The sequence below is a fragment of the Homarus americanus genome, unplaced genomic scaffold, assembly GCF_018991925.1.
Source record: "Homarus americanus isolate GMGI-L3 unplaced genomic scaffold, GMGI_Hamer_2.0 scaffold24694, whole genome shotgun sequence".
Taxonomy (NCBI): Eukaryota; Metazoa; Arthropoda; class Malacostraca; order Decapoda; family Nephropidae; genus Homarus; species Homarus americanus.
This window is the reverse complement of record NW_024732780.1, coordinates 6982935-7000531: the sequence shown is the minus strand read 5'-3', so window position 1 is coordinate 7000531 and position 17597 is coordinate 6982935. Positions and strand designations below refer to the sequence as shown.

At 41.1% G+C, this 17597-nt stretch overlaps 1 protein-coding gene across 1 annotated transcript in view; it reads right to left on the bottom strand.

The window, feature by feature from the left end:
* The window catches only part of LOC121869005 (filamin-A-like), a 209885-nt gene that overhangs the window by 32906 nt on the left and 159382 nt on the right, over positions 1–17597 (bottom strand). The window contains 3 exon segments of the mRNA XM_042370067.1: positions 788–916; positions 2231–2371; positions 4186–4318. Of these exon segments, the coding sequence (XP_042226001.1) occupies positions 788–916; positions 2231–2371; positions 4186–4318 (403 nt within the window).

The following is a 17597-nucleotide window of genomic DNA, read 5'->3' as shown; positions in this document are numbered from 1 at the left end:
AATTCAAGTCACACAAAACATAACCAGAACACTACAGTACAAGTGAGTGAAATAATTCATGTGTTTATGGCCTCTGAACTAACCCCTACTTGAGATGTACTGTAGCTCCTGTAGACTGACTGTGCCAACCTGTTTGTTATGGAAGGTTCTGTTGGTCCTACACTACACTTTCTTCTGACTTATATAATATTTGTTTCATTCATTATATTTGATGTTTTCAAAATGTATTCTTCAGAATAAGAAATGCTAATAAAAACAAAACTGGACATAATTGAAGCAGAGCTTGTGCATAATTATTATTAACTTCTAAGGTTTAAAATGGCAAATAATGGATAAACTGTTTTTAGAAATAAATCATGCTTAGCACTCTAAATCTGGTTCACTTATTACACATCACGTATACATTAGTTATACAGTACTGGCAGACTGCAGGTGTCAACTCAGTGTAATGGTAGCAAAGGGCGTTGACTGGCAGACAAGAGCAGCGTCAACACACTCCTGATGAAGGTTTGGGGAGGTGGTGAGGCGGTACCTTCAGGAGGACATAGCTGGGTGCCTTTGGTACGTCATCTGTACATCACATAATGACCTTTACTTGTAGCGACCTCTATTATTATATGACCTGAGCAGGAGAAGGTCCTATGTGGAAATTACAGGACTAGTGTTGGTGCGCTTTTTAACACCCATTGCCAAGAACCGCCATCAGGTAGGTGACCTCACACGGAAGGATGGAGGAGAAGTAAAGGAGAAGAAAAGTAGATGGAGACCTCACCACGAGTGGAGCTACCTGCACCGGCATCCTTGGTCGAGATGGTGAAGTTGCATGGCTCTCCAGTGATGCCATGAACCAAGCCACTTCCATATGCTGTAACGTACCCAGAGGAGATGGAGTCCACGTGGAACTTGAATGGTGAACCTTAAGAGAAAAACAACCAAATGATTACTTATAGCCACATATTTAGCCTAATGTTCAATATTTTGTTTGAATGTGACACAGACTCAATTAAAGAATAAGACAAAAGATTCTTAACCCCGATTATATCCTTATAAGATTGACTCCCACCTCACGCTTAATTTTATATTTTCAATCAATCCTGTTTCAGTGTGTCTACTTTTTTCTTTTGTCATCTTACTGATCACTAATGCCTCTGGACTGAGGATGTAATAAATCCTCCATTCACTTCTAAGTCACAGAAGGCAACTACGGTACAAGAACTATGTCAAGGTATTATTGGCTGGGGTGTATTAATTAAACCTGCGGCTGGGATTGTGTGCCAGCTTAATGGTAAATCTTTGTGTGCTTGAGCCACCCTATGTAAACTAACGGATAATACCTGTATTGTGAATAAAATATAATGACACCTTTATATATTGTAAAAAATGCCTTATGGTCTATAGTTGTTTGTGCATGCTGAATCAATGCAAACCTGGGTGACGATTTTACTGTACAAATATTTATCTAGTGATGGTGGATATGTTAGGGGACATATTGATAACTTTTCTGGTGTGGCTGACAGACCAGTGTGTATGTAATCCTTCTTTGTGTGTTGCCGTTGTTGTCCTGAGCCTGACAACATTGTTTGGGTTTCACTACAACTACTATTGATAATCATAACCTGGTACAATAATTGCATCACATATTGGAAATGGTAACATGATGTACGGGATAAGTTTAACTATATACAGTATGTAACAACACTCTTGTATTACATATAATTCACAATGTTTTCCTCAGTATAATCTTGGTTCATCTGATGGTCACTAAAATGAGAGAATTAATGTGTGTGTGTGTGTGTGTGGGATAAAATCATCACTACTACTATAAAATGTGTGTTGACCACCTCAGGTAAAACATCACCCTGGCAGGACAACAAATACTGGACCTACATCACTCTATATTCAACTCAGTAAAAGAACATCATGACAGAATATGCCATCAACCTGTTTTCTTACAAATGTGAATCTGTTAACTTTCCCAGATGGTGAATGAACAGGTCAAGGTTAGGTATTATGATCCCTGTGAAGTACATCAAGACAAATACACAAAGTAGTCATCTGGAGTTGCCTTAAGAGAGTAATGATGTGACTATTAAAAGTTACTGGAAGTTTAATAAAATATATCACTTTCAGACTACATGTATGTACTAAAAGGTTTATCAGGTACACAAAATAGTCATCTTGAATTATCTAAACAGAGTGAAGGAGTTTAACAAATATAGAGAGGTCTAACCCTGCACATGTTCAGCGTTGTACTTCACGTGCAGCTCATGAAGGCCTTCCTCCCGCGGGGCGTAGCGGACGGACACGGTGCCATCCCGATTATCCTCAATCACCGGAAGATCTGCTTCTCCAGAGGGCATCCTGACCTCAGCTGAAGACAAGAATAACATGTTATATCAAGAACACAAAAGGACTATTCTAACATATTAGTCAGTGTTATCAATCATCTGTCAGACACTAAAGCTCATCTCTTTGAACAAGTGAGTGATTAACAACTGGTGATATGATACATTAATGGGGACTGATCATCATGTCTTGTATGTTACATTTAAGTGAACTGACTGAAGCATCGCCGCCCTCCTTCACTCGTTTAAATATGGTCTATACCTGTTGGCTACTGTTCCTCCCTCACTGTCCAAACACTGACCAATTTACCTGTGTACTGTACAACTTTGCCTTCTTCCTGCCTACTGTTTCTTTTGACACCTGTCTCTCTGTCCCCTTTGACACCTGTCTCTGTCCCTATGATACCTGTCTCAGTCCTCTTTGACATCTGTCTTTTTGACCTGACTGTGTCCCTTGGCACCTGTCTCACTGTCTCCTTTGACACCTGTCTATCTGTCCCTTGACACTTGTCTCACTGTCCCTTGGAACTGTCTCTGTCACCACTGACACCTGTCTGTCTGAATTGACACCTGTCTCTCTGTCCCGACATTTGTCTCTTTGTCCTCTTTGACACCTGTCTCACTGTCCCCTTCGACACCTGACTCACTGTCCCATTTGGACCTGTCTCTGTCCCTTTGACATTTGTCTTTGTCCCTCTTTGACACCTGTCTCTCTGTCCCTTTGACACCTGTCTCACTGTCCCTTTCTCACCTGTCTCTGTCCCTTGACACCTGTCTCACTGTCCCCTTCACCTGCTCCTCTGTCCCTTGACACCTGTCTCTGTCCCTTTGACACCTGTCTCACTGTCCTTGACATCTGTCTCTTTGGGCACCTGACTGTGTCCCTTACACCTGTCCTGTCCCTTGACATCTGTCTCTTTGGGCACCTGACTGTGTCCCCTTTGACACCTGTCTCACTGTCCCCTATGACACCTGTCTCACAGTCCTCTTTGACATCTGTCTCTTTGGGCACCTGACTGTGTCCCCTTGACACCTGTCTCACTGTCCCTTGACACCTGTCTCACTGTCCCTTGACACCTGTCTCTCTGTCCTCTTGACACCTGTCTCACTGTCCCATTTGACACCTGTCTCACGTCCCCTTGACACCTGTCTCGTCCCTGACACCTGTCTGTCTTAATTGACACCTGTCTGTCCCTTTGACATTTGTCTCTGTCCTCTTGACACCTGTCTCACTGTCCCATTTGACACCTGTCTCTCTGTCCCCTTCGACACCTGACTCACTGTCCCATTTGACACCTGTCTCTCTGTCCCTTTGACACCTGTCTCTCTGTCCCTTCTCACCTGTCTCTGTCCCTTTGACACCTGTCTCACTGTCCCTTTGACACCTGTCTCACTGTCCCCTTTGACACCTGTCTCTGTCCCCTTTGACATTTGTCTCTGTCCTCTTGACACCTGTCTCACTGTCCCCTTCGACACCTGTCTCTCTGTCCCCTGACACCTGTCTCTCTGTCCCCTGACACCTGTCTCACTGTCCCCTTAACACCTGTCTCTCTGTCCCTTTGACACTTGTTTCTCTGTCCCTTGACATCTGTCTCACCGTCCCCTTTGACACCTGTCTCATTGTCCCTTGACACCTGTCTTTCTGTTCCACTTGACACCTGTCTCTGCCTTCCCTATGACATCTGACTATCTCTTATGACACCTCTCTCCCCTTGATACTTGTCCGTCCCTTTTAATACCCATCTCACTGTCCCTTTTGATACCTGTCTCTGTCCCCCTTGGCACCTGTCTTTCCCCATTCACACCTGTATGTTCCCTGCGACACCTGTCTCTGCCTCACCTGTGACGTGACCACCTGTAGTAGGAAGGGGTATGTTATGTAGCTCAACTGGACGGTAGTTGCCGCTGCTAGGAGTCCGCTGTAGACCGTTGACCTTAGTCTGGGTCTGTCGATACTCCTCCTCCGACTGGGCCTGAAACAGTGTAAATAAAACTAGTGTATTATTCTCAGCAATAAAAACAAAAAAACAGTAATTAGGCAAAAAATCAACATATCAGATTTGTTGTATCTGAAAGAAATATCTATTAGAACAAAAACTAAACATACCAGACATGTCAGACCCATGGATCCAAGAATTAACAAATAAATTAGAACACAAATAATTCTTACATCTCTACAGTGTGGCAATATGGAAGTAATATTCAACACACATAAACAGGGATTCCTCTGTTGAGTATTTTCGTTCATTTATTTATCTTAAAACATTCATTAGTCCCTCCCCTCTCTGACTCACACCACAACGGACTCACCAACCACCAGGCCCACTAACTCCCTGCGGCTAACATAATAAATAAATTCTCACATTTGACCTCACATATATCAGATAACCTTGAATCTTGATTAAAATTACAGTTAAGTCACGGTGTTCAAATATTCACACGTTTAATATCTAGTAAATATAGGATTAGTAAACGCTCGTCATGGTAGTCTCAGCCATTTGAACCGTCATTTTAAGTGAGAAGTTAGAAGGATATTGTAATCTCTCCTCATTCTCCTCTTACGGGAAATAGTTAGCGTTACAATTTCTACGAAACCCTATGACACATAATTCTCATTCAAACCACAAGTGCCTCCATTTGACCGACTGGTGACGTAACGACCAGAAGTGATGTAAATTGTTTATAATCAACCAAAGACTATCTTATTATAGTACTTTTATATCAACACTGCGTTTGTTCTAATAATGTTCTCGGCTTTTGTACGATCAACCCTTTAAGGAGTTATGTCGCACTTAAGGAGTTTTATCAAACACAGACGATTCAGCTGAGAGAAACCTTGGCCACTCAAAGGATTATTATTTTTTTTTAATGTTTTGAAGACTTTTCGAGGTTAGGTTATAATAAGTAATATAAGAAGCACATAAATGCACACACTTACTCACAAATAAGCATGACACACACACACACACACACACACACGCGCGTGCACATACATAGATTGACGCAGACAAACAAACATGCCTAGACACACACACACACACACACACACACACACACACACACACAGTTTGGGTGGGTCAGTAAAAGACTGATCAATTGGTTGTGAGCGACGGTTCATTTTGATTGGTGAGTTATGTGAGTCAGTCTGGCACGCACACACACACACACACACACACACACACACACACACACACACAACACACACACACACACACACACACACACACAGTTTCTACGTATGAATCCAATGAATTTCCAAATGAACACTAAGCCTCATGTTGTCTCGGTAGGGTAGGGTTAGGTTAGGGTTAAGGGTTAGGTTTGGATTTTGTCATTTTGGAAGTGCATTTCAGGGTGTTGAGAAGGATGGTAGGGGTGCTAGAGTCGCAGGGTGTTAGGGTGGGAAGGGTGACAGGATGCTAGAGTGACGGGGTGTTAGGGTGGGAAGGGTGACAGGATGCTAGAGTGACGGGGTGTTAGGGTGAAGGGTGACAGATGCTAGAGGACGGGGTGTTAGTGGGAAGGGTGACAGGATGCTAGAGTGACGGGGTGTTAGGGTGGGAAGGGTGACAGGATGCTGAGGACGGGTGTTAGGGTGGGAAGGGTGACAGGATGCTAGAGTGACGGGGTGTTAGGGTGGGAAGGGTGACAGGATGAGTGACGGGGTGTTAGGGGAAGGGTGACAGGATGCTAGAGTGACGGGGTGTTAGGGTGGGAAGGGTGATAGGATGCTAGGGTGACAGGGTGTTAGGGTGGGAAGGGTGACAGGATGCTAGAGTGACGTGTGTTAGGTGGAAGGTGACAGGATGCTAGAGTGACGGGGTGTTAGGGTGGGAAGGGTGACAGGATGCTAGAGTGACGGGGTGTTAGGGTTGGGAAGGGTGACAGGATGCTAGAGTGACGGGGAGTTAGGGTGGGAAGGGTGACAGGATGCTAGAGTGACGGGGTGTTAGGGTGGGAAGGGTGACAGGATGCTAGAGTGACGGGGTGTTAGGGGAAGGGTGAGGATGCTAGAGTGACGGGGTGTTAGGGTGGAAGGGTGACAGGATGCTAGAGTGACGGGGGTGTTAGGGTGGGAAGGTGACAGGATGCTAGAGGACGGGGTGTTAGGGGTGGGAAGGGTGACAGGATGCTAGGGTGACGGGGTGTTAGGGTGGGAAGGGTGACAGGATGCTAGAGTGACGGGGTGTTAGGGGTGGAAGGGTGACAGGATGCTAGAGTGACGGGGTGTTAGTGAAGGGTGACAGGATGCTAGAGGACGGGGTGTTAGGGTGGGAAGGTGACAGGATGCTAGAGTGACGGGGTGTTAGGGTGGGAAGGGTGACAGGATGCTAGGGGTGACAGGGTGGCAAGGGTGACAGAGGGTACACACAATCACGGCAAACTATTTTCGGTGTTCAGCTATGTGTACACTTTCACTTTTACTCGTCCACCCACAGATGGCGTTGTTGTGTTTCACCTGGGGCTAAGTTAGTGTTAGGTTAGTGTTAGGTTAGGGTGAGTGTTACGTTAGGGTGAGTGTTACGTTAGGGTGAGTGTTACGTTACGTTAGGGTGGGTGAGTGTATAAAGTTTGTTTCATTATATAATTATGATAGATTTTTGAGTCACCTGAAGAAGATTTGGCCTGTCCATATTTCTTTCATAATTAAACACCCCAACGCTAACCTAACACTAACCTAACCTAACTGACGCTAACCTAACACTAACCTAAACTAATCTAACACACTTAACCTAACCAAACCTACCTCAAGTAACATTAATAGTACTGAATCATTACGTGAAATAAATTAGTAGAGAGAGGAGAGGAGGAGGAGGAGGAGGAGGAGGTATCTAATATATCACTTGATGGAAAAAAATTTGTCATCAAATAAAAAAAATAAATTTACACGTTAAAAAAATTATAACATTACGAGAAAAAAAAATACAATTGTTTAAAAAATAATATAGAGAGAGCGAGAGAGAGAGAGAGAGAGAGAGAGAGAGAGAGAGACCAGGACGTGAGTTGCCAGTTAGTTGTTTTGAGTCAAATATGTAATCAGGGAGTGACGTGTTGTAACTACCACACCTACCACCACGACTACTACCACACCACCACCACACCTACCACCACCACTACTACCACACCTACTACCACACCACCACCACACCTACCACCACCACTACTACTACTACCACACCTACCACCACTACCATCAGCTGTAACCACCACCACCACTACCTGTATCTACCACACCCACACAGTACACTAACCACCAATATCCCTCGTAATACAACAATGTCCTAAACTAACTAACTAGCAATTACAAACACCTAAAATAACACTTGATACTTAACATTAACTTAACAACCTTCAAAAAATATAATTAACTTATTAAATTCAACTAAAACTATTATAATCGTTGTTAAATAGTCATAAGTGCGTACATACAGACAGACAGACATACATACATACATACATACATACATACATACATACATACATACATACATACATACACACACACATTTACACTGACATATAAACACACACACACGGGACTGTAACTTAGTAGTGACTCATATGCAAGTTAGGGTTAGGTTAAGTTCATCGTGTACACCGAGTGATGAGAAAAACGAAGCTGTTGGGTAGATCTCTATATTGGTAGATGGTGTGTGTGTGCGTGTGCGTGTGTGCGTGTGTGGGTGTGTGTGTGTGTGGGTGTGTGTGTGTGTGTGTGAGCTGGGCGTTGGCCATTCTTGGTTGGGTGTCGGCCCCTCCACCACACCCACGTGAGGGTACACCTTGCCCCTCCACCTGTGAGTCATTGGTGTGTGAGAGAGAGAGAGAGAGAGAGAGACTCATCCATTCAGGCATCACGGCAGGTTCAGCACAGATGGAAACATCCTGTGACCACCTCCTGCCACCTGCAACTCACGCCATAAACACCTGCCACTTCCTTAACCCTCATCTGCCATTACCCGTTAACCATACACCGCCACCACCTGCCACTTGAACCCACTACTTCTCCTTTCGTCATTTAAGGAGCTTCAGGGTTGGATTGGAATATTTTGATGGGTATAAAAATTAGCCTAGCCTAAATTAACCTAATCAACCTAACTTAACCCCTATGGACCTGAAGAGAGAGAGACCCTGTATGAGAGAGAGAGACCCTGGTACCCACACGCACCTCATACCAGGGAGGCCAGTTGTAGTAGGTGTGAATATAATCTGAGGCTCTGAACGGGAAGGTGAGGGTCTGAGGGGTGGGCTGCAGGAAGGTGATCCTCCGGCTAAACTTCTGGGCGCCCACACTACGCCCGTGACGCCCATACCTACCCAGGGCGTCGCCGTAACGCAGGAAACTCCCCTGGGTCGAGCGGCTATAGTTCCTCCGTTGGCCGTCAGACCGCATCGTGGCGCTGATGTTCACCATTTTTCTAGAGTTTTAGCGTCGGATTAAATCAGTTTTCTGTGATTACTGTGTCGAGATAATTCGGTTTTTAATGATTATGGGGCGCTAATAAGCCCATTTTCTCTGATTAGTTCACCGCTACACACCATCTTTCCCACGTCACTCATTTTCTGTGATACAAATCCATTCTTTTCACATCACGTCCTCTGCCACATTACTGTTATGTTGTAAAGATAACTGACGCCTCTGAGGGAGTTATAGTGGAAAGTGTTATCTTAGTGACCTCTCTGGTAACACCCGCTTATAACCTAAAAAAATACCATTAAATAACAAAAAAATCACCACCACTAACAACAACGACAATAATAATAATGTAATTCAGATAAAGTTCATTTGTTCAGCTCACTTCCACAAGGCTCCCCCTCCCCCTCACTCCTAGCTGGTCTAAAACAAGCTAACAGAAACGAAAAATTATATTATCCTTTTTGAGCGCCACCCCTTGGAAGATAACGAATGTAGATAAGGGGGAAGACATCAAGGAAAACGATGACGAATGGGGGGGTGACAGAAAACGATGATAAATGAGAGGAAGACGTCATAAAACTCGATGACAGGAGATAAGAAGGAAAATAGATTACCAGCGTCTGAAATATAATATGTGTAACGAATTTTTAATATAATGGTAAAATGATGAAATTAATAAATATTACGAGGATAATACACAAAGAATTCGGAAAGAGGAGACGTAACAAGAGTAATTAAGGATAGATTACAACAGGACAGAATACCTCGAGAGCAGAGCAGCGTGGAACTAGTTTTTATATGCACTAATATCAAAGTACTGTAATGTGCGCCACCAATTAAAAGGATAAGGTAATATATTTTTATTTCAAAGTTAATATATATGAAAAAAAAATATGGGCTAACTGACAAGAATAAAGTGCACTAAAAAAATAAAGAGGCCGGGGTTAAAGAAAGTCGGAGCTCGAGAGGGCGGTCAGGTGGTCGAGGGGTGAGGGTCTGGGCTAGAGTGAACGCGTACATGAGAGGGATAGTGTCGAGAGGGTGGTCAGGTGGTCGAGGGGTGAGGGTCTGGGCTAGAGTGAACGCGTACATGAGAGGGATAGTGTCGAGAGGCGGTCAGGTGGTCGAGGGGTGAGGGTGGGCTAGAGTGAACGCGTACATGAGAGGGATAGTGTCGAGAGGGTGGTCAGGTGGTCGAGGGGTGAGGGTCTGGGCTAGAGTGAACGCGTACATGAGAGGGATAGTGTCGAGAGGGTGGTCAGGTGGTCGAGGGGTGAGGGTGTGGGCTAGAGTGAACGCGTACATGAGAGGGATAGTGTCGAGAGGGTGGTCAGGTGGTCGAGGGGTGAGGGTCTGGGCTAGAGTGAACGCGTACATGAGAGGGATAGTGTTATCATCTCGGGTACAACTGCGGCATCACGACAGTAACAGGATCTTGGCCACCATCTTACTGTACTGTACACAAACAGGTTCTTGCCCTGCCCGAGAACGTGTCATTAATAACCAAGTCTTATTAAAAAAAAGAAAATAATAATAATAATAATAATAATAATAATAATAATAATAATAATAATAATAATAAAAGAATGACTTACACTAAAATATATACATGTTTATTTGTTGAAGAAAAATTTTCATAGACCACGATATGCAGTATATTGTTATCAGTATATTATATATTGATAACAATACCTCGATAAAAACCGTAATATAATGATTAAAAACACAATAACTTGATAAAAACCACAATATAATGAAGAAAAACTACAAAATACTGAAGAAAAACCACAATACCTCGATAAAAACCACAATACCTCGACAAAAACCACAATATACTGAATAAAAACCACAATACATCGACAAAAACCACAATATAATGAATAAAAACCACAATACATCGACAAAAACCACAATATAATGAATAAAAACCACAATACATCGACAAAAACCACAATAAAATGAATAAAAACCACAATACCTCGATAAAAACCACAATATACTGAATAAAAACCACAATACCTCGACAAAAACCACAATAAAATGAATAAAAACCACAATACCTCGATAAAAACCACAATACCTCGATAAAAACCACAATACCTCGATAAAAACCACAATATAATCAATAAAAACCCACAATACATGATGAACAAACAACTCAATGACACCAGGCTGAGAGGGCAACAGAGACCGCGAGAGTGTGAAGGAAGGCAGCGCGGGCCTAAAACATATTTACCATTAAGACTTAAACGGGTGGTGTGGTGTTACTGTGACAATATATATATATAGTTTATAATGTTCCTACGTTAAATTTTGCGTCACTATAACCGTAGATGCGAGAAAGTATGTATATATATATGTATGTATGTATCTGACACCTCACAAAGATGGATTCTCAAAAGGTTCCTACGTTGGATTTTACTTTCTTATATACCACACTCTTCTTCACGCACTCACTCACCCACTCACTCAACACCACCTCCCACGTCATGTCATCCTTATATCCGGGGTGTTGATGTTAGTTAATACCACCTGACTCTCTCACTCTCTCTCACCCAGTCACCCCATAAGTGAAACGGACACTTCTTCTCAGATCACTTAAGAGTTTAACCCACGTAATTCTGTCAGTCAGGTACACATTTGTATTTACCTAATTAACTTACGACAGTTCAAAGGATTCTTACGATAAATTATCTTACGATTAACTGAGAAAATTAAGGTTGTTTTTTTTCCTACCTTAATTATGTTATTAATTAAACGATGATTATTAACACCTGAAGACATTAATTAAAATCTTGACTAATGATACAGGTGTGTGTGTGTGTGTGTGTGTGTGTGTGTTTACCCTCTTAGCCCTCTCCCTACACACACACATAAACACACACGTTCCAACCTTTCTCTCTCTCTCTCTCTCAGCTTATCTAATTAAGACTTATTCACAAGACATCATTACAGAAAGGCTACTGTGTAAACTCCTTCTCCTCCTCTCCTTTGTCTTCCTCCTTCTTCCACCTCCTCCTTCGCTCCCTCTTTCTCCTCCTCTCCTTTGTCTTCTTCCTTCTCTTTTACTTCTATATTTTCTTCCTACTTCTCTTTTCCTCTTCGCCTTGTTCTTCTTCCTCCTTTGTCTCCCCCTCTTCTCTCTCTCCCTTCTTCTCCTCCACCATCCCATCCCCCTCCTTCCTTTCTCCTACCTCTTAACTCCTCCTCCACGACATGATAAAGATGGAAACATGATGTGGAAGAAGAGAGGAGGAAGAGAAGGGGGAGGAGGAAGACAAAGAGGAAGAAGAGAGGAAGAAAGAGGAAGAGAGAGAGAATGAGAGAGAGTGAACAAGGGGTCGCCTATGAGGGACTGTCAGTCTTAATCATCTGACACACACACACACACACACACACACACACACACACACACGAGAATATACATATATACTCACATATGTAGACCACAATGAATAAACGGGACTCTTTAACCCCTTGAGTATGATAACTTAACCCCCTGAGTACGATAACTTAACCCCCCGAGTACGATAACTTAACCCCCTGAGTACGATAACTTAATTCTCTTGTATACAAAGTCGTCGTACGTCAATGCTAAAAAATTATCGTACTCAAGAGGTTATATCATCGTACTCAAGAGGTTCCCATCGTATTCAAGGGGTTAAGTCATCATATTCATGGATTAAGTATATAACTTTAGTAAAACATATAAAAAAAGGGGTTACTACAGACAGGCAAATAACCTTTCATATTTAACCTTTCATATTAAGCTTAAAACACCGCGCCTTCCCATATCAACGTCTTGTCAACAACGACCATCAACAAACATGGCTATAAATTAATAAAAACGGACAAAACCCAGAACAATATACAAGAAATAGTCAATAAAAAAAAGACTTAATTTATATTGAGCCGAACAATAAACATTACGACAAGAACTCACATTTAAAGGATCAGATAATAGAACTGTATAGCATAAAGTACTCACATTTAAAGGGTCAGATAATAGAATTGTATAGCATAAGTCAATTCTAACTCCACATACTTCCTTATAGACGCCATGAAAAAACATATGAGCATCAAGGGCGTCTGATGGAACCAGTTGCATATCTCTGAATATACAAAGCGAAATAACAACCACAAAACATTAAAAGCATAACAATATACACAATTCAGATTACTATCATCAACACAGTGGTAAATTAGGTTCATACTACAAAACTGAATATCAAAACATGGCTCATTTCCGCATTGGCAACATGTAAATAATGAAACAAATGAGTATCAACATCCGCCGCCACCTATTTGTCCCTATGACGGTCAACCACGGGATCAACCTTTAACTCCCCACTACCTATCCCCAGTGATCACCCAACCACGGGATCAACCTTTTACTCCCCACTACCTATCCCCAGTGATCACCCAACCACGGGATCAACCTTTAACTCCCCACTACCTATCCCCAGTGATCACCCAACCACGGGATCAACCTTTAACTCACCCCCACTACCTATCCCCCTAGTGATCACCCAACCACGGGATCAACCTTTAACTCCCCACTACCTATCCCCAGTGATCACCCAACCACGGGATCAACCTTTAACTCCCCACTACCTATCCCCAGTGATCACCCAACCACGGGATCAACCTTTAACTCCCCACTACCTATCCCCAGTGATCACCCAAGCCGATACTAAACCACTGGGCCATCACAACAACACAAATACCCTCCAATTCTCTTCCATCACAGTAAACTGACACAAGGAGGTTCAATTTACTAGTCACCAGCTACTGTTCACGCACTGACTGCTTGGGTGTTGGTCTGCGTGAGAAGGAATACGGTACAGTTAGAGCTACAGGTTACAGGTTACAGGTTGGGTGTTGGTCTGCGTGAGAAGGAATACGGTACAGTTAGAGCTACAGGTTACAGGTTACAGGTTACAGGTACACTGGTATAAGTGGTATAATCAGATCCATTAAGAAACGTAAACATCAAATTTAAGTTACGTGTTTTATTAGGAATTAAAGATGATATATATATATATGTTATAATTGTACAGACAGATTGACAGACAGACACAACCACAGAAGTAATATAAGAGTATTTGTGATAATACTTGTGGTATGTGTGTGTGTGTGTGTGTATGTGTGTGTGTGTGTGTGTGTGTGTGTGTGTGTGTGTGTGTGTGTGTGGGCTTAATCTCTTGCTCACTCTGTAATTATATTAAAACAACATCAAACACGCAATCACTGACTCACTAACTCTTATACGAGCAGGACACACACACACACACACATTTGTTATATGGAGCGACTACACGAACGTACACGGGATGAGAGAGAGAGAGAGAGAGAGAGAGAGAGAGAGAGAGAGAGAGAGAGAGAGAGAGAGAGAGAGAGAGAGAGAGAGAGAGAGAGAGTTGTACAGTACTACACAGACAGACAGACAGAGACAGACACACCCCCCCAAATGCGTGTCGTAGCTTAAGTGAAGAGTTTGATGCGTTCCCACAGCAGTTTCTGATAGGTGGAGGAGTAGAATGGAGGAGAGTAGTGGAGTAGAATGGAGTGGAGGGAAGGGAGGTGGAGTGGGGGGATGGGAAGGAAGTGGAGTGAAAAGGGAAATTACTTAACGTAGGGGACTGTTGAGAATCTCACCTGTGTAGTGACGTCATTTGTGTTAGGTCACGTAACCTCTACAGTAGAGAGAGAGAGAGAGAGAGAGAGAGAGAGAGAGAGAGAGAGAGAGAGAGAGAGAGAGAGAGAGAGAGAGAGAGAGAGAGAGAGAGAGAGAGAGAGAGAGAGAGAATTTCAATACACGATAACCTTAATATGAAAGATGGTATAATAATAATGACAATAATGACAATAATAATAATAATAATAATAATAATAATAATAATAATAAACAATAATAATAACAACAACAATAATAAAAATAACAATAATAATAATAATAATAATAATAATAAACATTAATAATAATAACAACAACAACAACAACAACAATAATAAAAATAACAACAATAATAATAATAATAATAATAATAATAAACATTAATAATAATAACAACAACAATAATAAAAATAACAACAATAATAATAATAATAATAATAATAATAATAATAATAGTCAATCACCAAATCTCACTAACACGAGACCCGATTAGCCACGAGATCGAGAAAAACTACGAGATATGAGACACTTAAAAGAGACCACAAGGAACTACGAGACTCCGGGAAATCACGAGACTCAGCGAGATCACGAGAACTGTATCACACACACGTCCGTCCACTCTCACATCTCGACACTGACTGAAGGATGCCTGCCTGGGACCTGCCTACCTACCCTCTAGCCCTGGTCTATCCTGTGTGGTGGTTGAGGATGAAAATGAGGAAGAGAAAGATGAGAAGGGAAAAAAGAAGAAAATATAAGAGGAAGATAAATATGAGGGGGGAAGAAAATAGGGAGGGAGAGAATGAAAAAAAGAGGAAGAAGTCCAAAGTAAAACAGAAGGAAGAAGAAGAATGAACGAAAGAAAAAAAAACTCGGAGAGAATGGAGACTAAGAGGGGAAAAGAAGAGAGAAGAGGAGGAAGAATGGAAGGGTAGGAGGAAAGGAGAGGGTAGGGTAGGAGAGATGAGGAAGGGAAGAGGAATGGTAGGAGGTAGGCAACATTACATCACTATATAAGGCATGACAGTCAGCCCAGATCTAACATTCCATAGCGGCACCACGCCCTGTAAACCATCACTAACACCTACTACTACTACTTTTATGGCTACTATCTACGTTATCTATCAATCTATTTTCCATAATTATCACCTTCACTGCCATCTATTATATTTCAATTAATTATATAGTTGTCAAGGTTATCTCTTTCTCCTTATTTTATTAGTATTCAGATTGTTTTAAATAATAATAAGTTTTTATAAATAACGTACACACACACACACACACACACACACACACACACACACACACACACACACACACAGCCTCCACAACACACACATTTACAACAGCTATGTACTTCAAAAAACTCTTAACATTTTGCTCAAACGTTTTAGCAAAGTTTCTAAGAACGACGCCATAAAATGTTGCGGTTACTTTCGCTGAGAGACTCGTAAAAAAGTAACTAAAGCTCTTCATGTCGCCCATATCGCCCTAAAAGCGTATTAAACCTAATGGCCGGTAAAAAAAAATGGAATAGTTCACCCTGGAGGGAGTTACACTTTCTTTGATTCTTGTATTTATGTAAATAATGGCGGGACTTATTCAGAGATGATTAGTGTAAACTTTGGATTTTATAATTATGTAAAGTAATAAAGTTTTTGGAGTATTTTTACCATCTTAAAATAAAACTAATTGAGAATGCTTAACAATAATTTCTAAACACATTATTTTAAGAAAAACTTAGTGTAAATTGTCAAAACATATACTCGTACAATAAAATTAACTTATCGATTTGGGATAATAATAAAATGAATTAACAATAAATATTCTAAGTGTAACCTCTAATAAAAAAATAAAAACCTTGGGGAGAAATTATTGATACATATGTTCCGTTAATATCGATTCTGAGAACTGAACAATATTGAGCAATATATTTTGTGACGATTACATTTGATCATTATTTATCATAATATTTTTAGTCTAATAACTAAATCACAAAAAAAAACATAAATCTTACTTCCATATTATCATTTTGTACCAGAAGAATAGTTGAAAATATTATACAGTTTTCCCCAAAGCCTTATGTACCGCTTCTCCTTTAACCCAACACTATGTCACCGTATACAACACTGGAGTGACAGACAGTAATATATCATCATGTGTTAGATATGAGGCGGGGAACAAGACGTGACACTCTCAAACCGTGACAATTTATGTGTCTGTTTTCAGCTTGGCTACTTGGCGGGTAAAGTCGGCTTAGCGCGTAAAATTTGATAGAGTCGTATCTCGGTCAACTGAAGCATTTATACGTTTCTTTCTTCTATAATGTTGTTTTCCTGTTCAAATGAGTTCCAATAATAAACTAGATTATTTTCTTGCTCAAATAAACTCCCTTAATAAATTATTTTCCTGCTCATATATTTGGACGACATAACCGAATGAAATATTCCTTTACGACAAAATTTTAGTGTCATATCTTCACCAACATGTCTAAGTTAACTGTTGTTATTCTTGTCCTAAAATGTATGATGTTTCAATAAATTAAGTTATAGTCTTGCTCAAATATTTGTAAGATTGCCAAAGGACAAAGAGACTTCTAGTACGGTACGTAAATAATATAAGCTCGTATCTCAGTCAACTTGATTTATTTACCTGTTGGTGTAATTTTCGTTGCCATATATATATATTATTTAAATAAATTATATCGCATTCTTGTTCAGTCACAAACAAGACTCTAAAATGACTGAGAAAAATGGCGTTGTAAAAGTTTATAGGCTCGTATATCCCTTGGTGACAACTGTGGTAGCTTTATTCTTTGTTTTCTTCCTGCACAAACAAACCGATTAATAAATTAGGTTATTTTCTTATTAAAAAATTATCGTATTTTATAAATTGTTGTCTATAAACATTACTACGCCGTATCTCTTGTCAACAACATTCACGTGTAAACATTATAACTCCGTATCCCCGCCATCCATCATATTTTGCTATTGTTACTCTCAAATATGCGAAGGCTATATAAAATATGTGGAGTTTATATAAATTATGTTATTTTCTTGTCTACGAGTGAATAAGAGAGGCCCAGATGACAAGAAGAATGGTGTTGAAAAGTTTATATTGTCATGTCGTCTCCCATTCCTTCACCTGCGGATTCTGT